This window comes from Lactuca virosa, chromosome 8, assembly GCF_052849685.1.
Source record: "Lactuca virosa cultivar CGN04683 chromosome 8, Lactuca_virosa_CGN04683_v6, whole genome shotgun sequence".
Taxonomy (NCBI): Eukaryota; Viridiplantae; Streptophyta; class Magnoliopsida; order Asterales; family Asteraceae; genus Lactuca; species Lactuca virosa.
The window spans coordinates 93,345,458-93,354,109 of record NC_136433.1 but is presented as its reverse complement, the minus strand read 5'-3'; the positions used below and the strand labels follow the sequence as shown (position 1 = coordinate 93,354,109).

General features: G+C 32.1%; 1 protein-coding gene across 1 annotated transcript; it reads right to left on the bottom strand.

Moving 5' to 3' along the window:
- Positions 1-915: 915 nt before the first annotated feature.
- Positions 916-5,952, bottom strand: LOC145132965 (nodulin homeobox-like). Its single transcript, XM_079067923.1, has 17 exons — positions 5,736-5,952; positions 5,467-5,529; positions 4,602-4,727; positions 4,375-4,533; positions 4,210-4,293; positions 4,007-4,123; positions 3,722-3,928; positions 3,456-3,575; positions 3,278-3,373; positions 3,036-3,197; positions 2,677-2,953; positions 2,463-2,585; positions 2,293-2,362; positions 2,159-2,219; positions 1,678-2,070; positions 1,553-1,587; positions 916-1,430 (listed from the first exon to the last, which is right to left on the bottom strand). The coding sequence occupies exons 2-17, from the start codon at positions 5,506-5,508 to the stop codon at positions 1,103-1,105; spliced, it is 2,400 nt and encodes a 799-aa protein (XP_078924049.1). The 5' UTR covers positions 5,509-5,529; positions 5,736-5,952; the 3' UTR covers positions 916-1,102.
- Between the last annotated feature and the right edge of the window lie 2,700 nt (positions 5,953-8,652).

Sequence of the window (8,652 nt, the reverse complement as noted above, 5' to 3'; positions counted from 1 at the left end):
TACTTAAAAAATGTCTCATCTATTACATTTGAATGATATTTATACATCTATTGTGGTACGTGACTCATTTACTTGTAACTAACTTCATTCCTATATCAAAACATCACCTAAGATATGACAAGCGTTACGAATACAATTGTCATTTAACAAAATTACCACACCTTAGTTGTGCAACTAATTGAGTTGCAAATTTGCAAGATTACACCACAACAACCAAAAAAAATTACAAGAATTTAAAAGATACTATCTAGAACTTGCAATTTGTAGGAATGTAAGAAACACATTAGCTGGCCAACTAACTATTATAATTAGAAAAAAAAAACTAGGTGATAAAACAATAGTATTTGGTAAAACTAACAATGAACTGGCAAATGTAAAATGATATAAAAGAACATTTAGATATATAACTAATTATAAACTAGTTAACACCAAACTTGGCCAACGAACTATTACACTTAAAGAAAAAAACACAAATTTGTAAAAATGGAATTCTCTTTATAAAACAATTGTAAAAAATGAATATGTAAGGACAATGAGAAAAAAGCTGTAAAAAATGCTTTTTTTTAAAAAAAATTGTAAAAATAGCTTTAAATTTTAAAAAATAAAATTTGAGCATACGGAAAATTTGTGGAAAAGCCTTAGAAGCGTATCAATAATCATCTCAAATGGTTTTTAAAAAACTAGCATATACGCTATTTTAGTGCTCTCACCAAACACTATATTGCAATAAGCTAAAAAAAAGCTAGTTTATATGTACCAAACACAACCTTAAAAAATTGATCAGTCAAAAAAAAAATTGTGATTGATGATGAAAAAAGTGGTCATTTTTGGGGCTATGGGCGTGGTCTCTAATTTTGTCTATTAAATGGTTCTTTATGCATCAAGTGAAAAAGGAAAACATGCAGAAAAGGAAAGTTGTAAAACGGATAAACCGATGTAGTCATTGGCTGTAAAGGCATATATATATCGTCTACAGTCTACCTACTCCCAGCAGGGATCCCAAAGTTTTTTAAACAACACCAACCAAAACCAGGGGTGTATATATTATATAATGTATGTACATGCAGAAACCAAAGCTGTATCTTATATAACTTAACTCCACTCATCTAGGGTTTTGCTGCTGCTGCTGCTGCTGTTCATCATGATCAAGGTTGTTTCCCGCCCAGGTCCCGGTCCCACTCGCTGCTTGATGCACACCAACACCAACACCACTTTCTCCATCTGTATGCATAACATATTGGGCTTCCAAGTTTCTGTTGTGTTGACTTCCTTGACCATGACCACCAGAACCAGATGGAGCCTGGTCAAAGAACTCATCAGGACTCTCCGGTGTGTCGGTTCCTGACCCCCCACCTTGTTTCTCCCCACCAGAAGCCACACGCGCATCCTTAGCAGCCGCACGCGCTAGTTTCGCCTTACGGTTATTCAACCTAACATAATAAATATGTTTAACGTATTAAAAAATCAAATCAAATCAAAATAAATATCTATCTTAACCTCTTTATATAGATATAGATATAGATATAGAGATAGAGAAGATAGATTTTCTTACCAATTCTTGAGCTGCGAGGCAGAAATTTCAGAACCCTGGAAAAATGAAATTTGGAACATATTAATTAGGCAACGTACTTTTACTATAAAAAAATAAGGATGTATATAATTTAATTTTATACGTACATGAAGACTAAGTTTATCAGCCCATATTTGAATTGAGGCAGCTTTTCTCTGCATGTCAGGCTCGTTCTGTAAAGCTTGTTCAATCATGGTCACTTGCATGTGATTCATTATGTTGCGTTTCCTTTTTCTCATCTGTTTTTCCTCACTTGCCATGGCATTTGAATCCAATCCATTTGTTTCAATGTTCTGACCATCTCCTTCGCTTTCATGGAAAACCCTAGCACTAAAACTTTGAGGCAAATCAATCCTGTGTTCTTGCCTAGCTACTAAAACATTAGAATTGGATGGATCTATATTTAACTGGTTCAGTTCTTCCACAACTGAATTGTCAGAAACACCCTTGTTCTCGTTTCCATGTGGATTTGGAGATCCTTGATTCCCAGTGTTACCCTCCTACAGGACAAAAATATTACTTCATTGCATTTGCCATCATATTCATGTATAATTTAATAGACAAACAAAAATGGAATGAAGATTTTACTTCAGTTTTGTTGATATTGGATTCTGGAGTAATTAGTGGATCCAGCTGAGAAATGAATACCCTACAGAAACCAATGAAAATGAAGATAACAAGTAACTTCATATAAATGCGGGATTTTAAGTTCGATCAATTACCTAAACAGCTGTACATCATCCTGATTAAGGAATCCAGGAATTAATGATTCTGCATGCACCAATAGGGAACCTACACATATAAATATAAAGCATCATGTTATTATGTTAAGTAAGCAAAACCATGTTTTTTCAATCAATAACATTAACAGAGCTGCTGAAAGGATAAATACGCAGGTTTTGGCTAATGACAGCAGCTTTTTCAGCTCCAGCATCATTTGAAACTCCATATGGTAAATTAGGAATTTCCTTCTGCAAGCACTGCAGGAATGTATTAAGGAAGAGATCCTTCTCCTCTGTGAATCAAAACTAGTTCGGTTAATTACAACATACTGGAACTGGATCTGGATAAAAAAAACAATATGGTTAAAGCCTCAAAGTATTCACCTTTACATAAATCAGGAATAAAACAAGTGAGATTTGCTACAACTTTAACCAGTAAAGATGTTCTCTGAAACGCATAAGAAGTCCGAGAAACACGACACGCATTAAAAGTAGATTCCGGAACATCTGATGATGTCAGCACACCCAAAACCCATCCAGCTGCTGCCAACGAATCATAATCCAGAGTTGCATCTTCTTCAGAAAGCCGAGACTCAGAGGAACACCAACTAGACAGGAACTCCGCATGTGGTAGCAAAAATATTGTTGTCAGAACTTCAGTCTGCATAAAGAAACAAGAGCACGTTCAAAATTCAAAAAGCATGTTAAATCATCAATATAAAATTAACACGTTAAAAGCTTACAAAGTTCATGGTGATGTAAGATCTAAAGTTAGAATCATCAGAGAGAATGTCAGTTAATCGCATTGCATTAAGTTGCAGAAGTCCACGTGGATATGTTTTGTCAGAGAAAGCAGCAAGCCCATTCAGATCTCCACGAAACATTGTCTTCAACAATTCAAGAACCTAAATCATGCAAAAAAAAAATATATGAAATAAACTGGATATGGTAATATTATAAAAATAAACTATATCATGAAAGAAACCTGGAATATAGTTGACTTTGCTAAAGTCAAACCCGCAGTAGTGCTGGCAGCCACATCCAAGAAAGAGACACTTTCTACTTCACAAAGATGCAGTAGCTGCAGAAAGTCAAGAGGAATAATAGAGTATTTATTAACGACACCATAAATGAATAATGTTTCCATATGAACATGATCTTACAATAGACAAGACTTTTGATTTTAGCCTGGAAACAACAGCCATAAGATACGATTCTTCACAGAATGGTAATTTCATGATGTCATGAGCCAATAAAAGTATGCCACCTTCTCCACATAGTTCCTGAAGGAAAGAAATAAATACTACAGTCAACACAAGAAGCATCTAGAAGAACAGGTGTTGTATTTGTATTATTGTATATACTTGTAGTTTTTTTTTTTTTAATTGATATCAAGATTCAAGATGGAAATATTTAATAAATGGGAAACCTTATTTTTAACGAGTCGCTCACGAAAGAATCTTTGTTGGCAAAGTGACTGAAGAAATTGAAGTGAAGCTTCACAATGCTGGCACAGACGGTTGACTTCAGCAAGATTTGACCTCATGCCAGTATCAGTAAACTGAGACAACCTCACTTGAAGAAATTGAATGTCTATGTGGACAGCAGCAAAAGCTACAGGCATAAATATATCAACCTGACACACATTCATCACCCACATTCATGTCAGAAAGGATCTCAATAAATATTAAATAAAACTATGCTGACATGTCACCTTAGGGTGGGCAAGAAGGACTAGTGCAAGTTCATTCCATTGTGAAGAAATAAAGGCTGTTAACAGATATAGACTGCAGGCCAACAGTGCTGAATGCACCAGAGCAAGTTGACTTTCCTGGTTGACCAAAAATATGTGTTAATGCAGAACAATAAAGGTAAAGGAAAGGTTAAAAGTATGTAAATGATAGAGAATGAGTTAACCTTTTTAAAGCAAGCAAGAACAGTGATCAGGTAAAAGATCAAATCAAACATCTGTTCAGATATTTTCAGATCATCAAGCAAAATCTGTATTGTGAAAAATAGGTTAATAAAGTTAACATTCAAAGGGAAGACTGGAATTAAATAGAACACAATTTATTCAATCACCTGTTCAAGTTTGTTGTTGCGAGGTGCAAGATCACACAGGGAATGTAACAGTCGAATACCACCTAACAAGTATCTGAAGAGTTCTTCATCTCTCTTAGAAGACAACAGTTTTGCAATTAGGTGAACCACAAAATTTCTTGCTAGGGCTTCCACATCGATCTGAAACATCAGGTTTTAATGAGGCAAAGGCTTAGTGATGTAAAAACATGATGTGATGCAAAATTTACCTGATTTGAAGATCCAGTGCTGGTAGTCCATTGAATAGTATCATTGTCTGCATCCCTAATTAACTTGCTAAGCTCTTGAGAACTTAGTGTGTGTAACTCTTTGATAGCTGAAACCAAATCAATTGCCTGCATGTTGAAGCAAAATATACATTACAGAGAGAATGTGAAGAAGTTTACATTTGTGAAGTGTGTGGTTCTAGTTTCAATTGGAAATATCATTAATCTCATTATCATACTATACTGCTTTATAAATAATAATCTAAGACAATAAACCGAATAATGCAAACCATTTTTCAAGAGTAACACTTTTCAAATGTAGAATTATATCATCATGATGGTGCTTTCAGTTTAGCACTTAATGCATTAAAATTCATTTTGAGAAAATCAGCTTCAGATACGAGTCTTCATTAGATGAATTTTTTCTAGTTATTCTTTCATTGGAATATATTTCCAAGAATAACTATCTCACATTGGACCTTTAATATATATGGACATGGAAAACAGTCATCAAGTCCTAGAAGCTCTGGAAAATGGAACTAGATATACAAGGAAAAGAGGCATCTAAAGTTGTTCCTACCAACTGCAGCAAGACAGTGATTAAGAATCGTATTAATTAATCAAGCAAAACTAATTGCATTTCAGGAAGAAGCCGCAGCAACTGATTAGACAGGACGAAATGCGCAAAAATGATTAGAACTAAAAAAAAACCTGACAGTTCCAATAGCTCAACCACCACCCACGGCGTCTCACCACATATCAGTGGCGGAAATAAAAAAAAATAAAGCAAAAACCAGCTGATCAACAAGGACTCACAATTATCGACGCAACAACAAAATTGAACTCGAAAATTCAACTTATTACTCACTTGTTTCGTCCTGCATGGTGCATCCTCCTTCGCAGGCCGCATTCTTGCTTTCCTCAACCAGAACTAAGAGGCAAAAACAATGCAAAACATTACAATTCATAGATACAAGTAAATTAAGTCTGCACTTCACAAGATAACCAAACAAACCCTAGTTTTTTTGTTTGGGGAGAAAATTGAAAGAACATTTGTAAATTTTACAGAGATTACTGTACAGCATGTAGCATATGAACAATTAGAGTTTAAATTTTGAGCAATTAGAAACTAATTACCAAGAACTACGCAGCTCCAAGTCGATGATTGCACTTGGGCACGGAAAACTGAGACAGATTTTTTGAACCCTAGAAATACGCTAAATACGATGATTTAAATGCATATCCGAAGGAGGCTGGCTACACATATGCTGTGTCTCTTCACTATTTTTAGCAGATTATCGTTGAGAAATCAATTCGTTCTTAGGGTGTGTTTGACGTGCACTTTGAAAACTATATTGGCCGTATACGACGATGCATTTAATATTTTGTATACGTTATTAATTTTGAAAAAGAAAATGTAATATATATTCATTAATTGCGTTGATTCAGGTAATATATTTCTTTACCATTTAATGTAATAATTTTATTCATTTAATGGAACATGTTGTTATTTTACATAAATGACTAAAAATAATAATAATAAGGTTAATATATCAAAGTATTTATGTTTAATTTATGACAATTTATCTTTTCAAGTTAATTAGTTGTGAAACTGTTATTATATAGGTTAATTATATATATATATATATATATATATATATATATATATATATATATATATGTTCAATAGAGAACCATAATTATTGGTTCTTCAAAAAACCAAATCTTTTTTTCAATTTCTAGAGCTTATTTTTTATCGAAAAAAAAATCTAAAAATATCTAAATTCATATATTAACATTGTGAATGTGAAAAATATTTTTCGGATTCACCGTGTGAATCCGGATTCACATTGTGAATTTTCAAAGATTCACATTGTGAATTTGACGTAAAAAAAATCGAATTTGATATCATTGGAAAAAGGATAAAAAGTTATGAATTTCTGTATTTTTAGTTTTTTTTTCTTGATAAAAAATAAGTTTTAAAAGTTGAAAAAAAGATTGGTTCATTGGTTAATTATGGTTCTCTATTGAACCTCACCATATATATATATATATATATATATATATATATATATATATATATATATATATATATATATATATAGGTTTAAATCTTCTATTCTAATAAATAGTTTTTTTTGGTCACATGTCACATTTTTATTTATTTTGTCACATATCATTTTTTGGTTATTTTAAATAGATTTGTTTTTAAATGTCATTTTATAGTTTTTTTTTATTTTATCAAACTTCCATATAATATTTAAATATAATAATTGTAATAAATTTATATTAAGTTCATTAATGAAAATTTCCTTCTAATTACAAGATTTCTAAATTAAAGTCCAATTACTTCTTTGTTTATTTAGTTAAATTATTTGATTAAATTTAAAAAGAAAATAAGCATTTCAATTTCAATAATTCAATATTTTTCTCATTTTTATTATAAATTTAAACTTGTAAATGTTTAGACCTTCATATTTAAAAATTATAAAAACAAAAAAAAAACACATGTAGTACACAAGACTCGTAACTAGTTTATAACAAAAGTAAAATAAATATTGAATTATTGAAATTGAAGTGTTTGTTTCATTTTTAAATTTAAATAAATAAACAAAAGATTAATTAAGTTTAATTTAGAAATGTTAAAAGTAAAAGGAAAGTTGCATTAATTAAATTCATAACTATTTATTATTACATTTATTACAATTATCATATCTAAATATTATGTGGAATATAATAATATATAAAAAAAAATCATAAAATAACATATAGAAAAAAAAATTAAAATAACCACAACATGATATGTGGCAAAATTAATAACAATATAACATACGACAAAATAAGATTTTTATTTATCATAGTAGAATTTGTGAAACTCGTGTCTCACACAGGTATCAGATCCGGTCGGCAACAGACCATAGATCCGAACAAATAATGGCACACATGGCAAACACATAACATTTAGCACATAAGGGCATTTTAGGCATCTTTCCTAAAATAAACTAGTGCTCGTGTCTAAAATATGGTAGACACTCATCTCACAATCATCACTGAGCATTCTAAGTTTAAGTCTAGAAATCCTACAATTTCTTAGTTCGCTTAAACTAATGCTTTGATACCAACTGTGACATCCCATAATTTCTCGGCCAGAAAAAACCGATTTAATTTATACTTTTTAAAATAAAATCAGAGAAATCTTTTCAAAAGATGTTGCGGAATTGGTCCCCAAACAACATATGATAAAAGTTTATCAAAACCCTTCATTAAGAAGGTATATATTTTCCATATATATCAAAACCTCGGGATGTCATGTTCCGATACAGATCAAAAGCATAAACAAGACATTATAAGCCTTACTACAGTTATTTACAACTACTGGCCTATAATCCAAAAATCTCACGTCATCCTCCGACTATGCTCGGGGTCCACTACCTGTAATCATAAAAAAATTGAGTGGGTCAGGCTTGGGAGCCTGGTGAGCATATAGGGTTTTCAACCCACAGTAATAATAAACTTATTAAATTCATCAATCAATAATAACCCTGATTACCCGTTCCCGTTATCCTCACTTTACGTCCCTTAACATTTTTCACAAGGGACCTAGCCTAAAGAATATCATCGGGATGGACACTATTGCTAAGGGGTTTCCTTAGCCATACATGTCCTAAAGGCAACCATGAGGGGGATTGGAGTACAGCGAATAAACACCCAAGTTCATTAACACCTACAGGTTGCGGGCCTGCTAGTGCTTCCCACTGGACTGTCTAGAAAGTCCGTGGTCGTCATCCAAACTCCGCTAGATGACTGAATCACAAATCACAACGAGGCCTCTCATCACTTTATTTCATCACACACCAACTATCTACCCATGTTCTACCCAACATATTTGTAGATAAAAATACTTATACAGTTTAAAACTTGTATAAAACATCAACTCAACAGTCACCTCAAATAAACAATTAATATATTTACACATAGCACGTATTATAAGGTAAATACTTCATATCTATGTGTAAAATGAAAGTGGCTATACACTCACTTGATTTGATGAAAA

Bases quoted from the DNA above. Each gene is read 5' to 3' on its own strand.
- LOC145132965 (XM_079067923.1), bottom strand. From the start codon at position 5,508: ATGCGGCCTGCGAAGGAGGATGCACCATGCAGGACGAAACAA. The intron at 4,294-4,374 runs GTGATTGAATAA...TTCACAATACAG, and splicing joins GCAACAACAAACTTGAACAG to ATTTTGCTTGATGATCTGAA. The intron at 3,576-3,721 runs GTTTCCCATTTA...TCTTTCCTTCAG, and splicing joins AGCGACTCGTTAAAAATAAG to GAACTATGTGGAGAAGGTGG.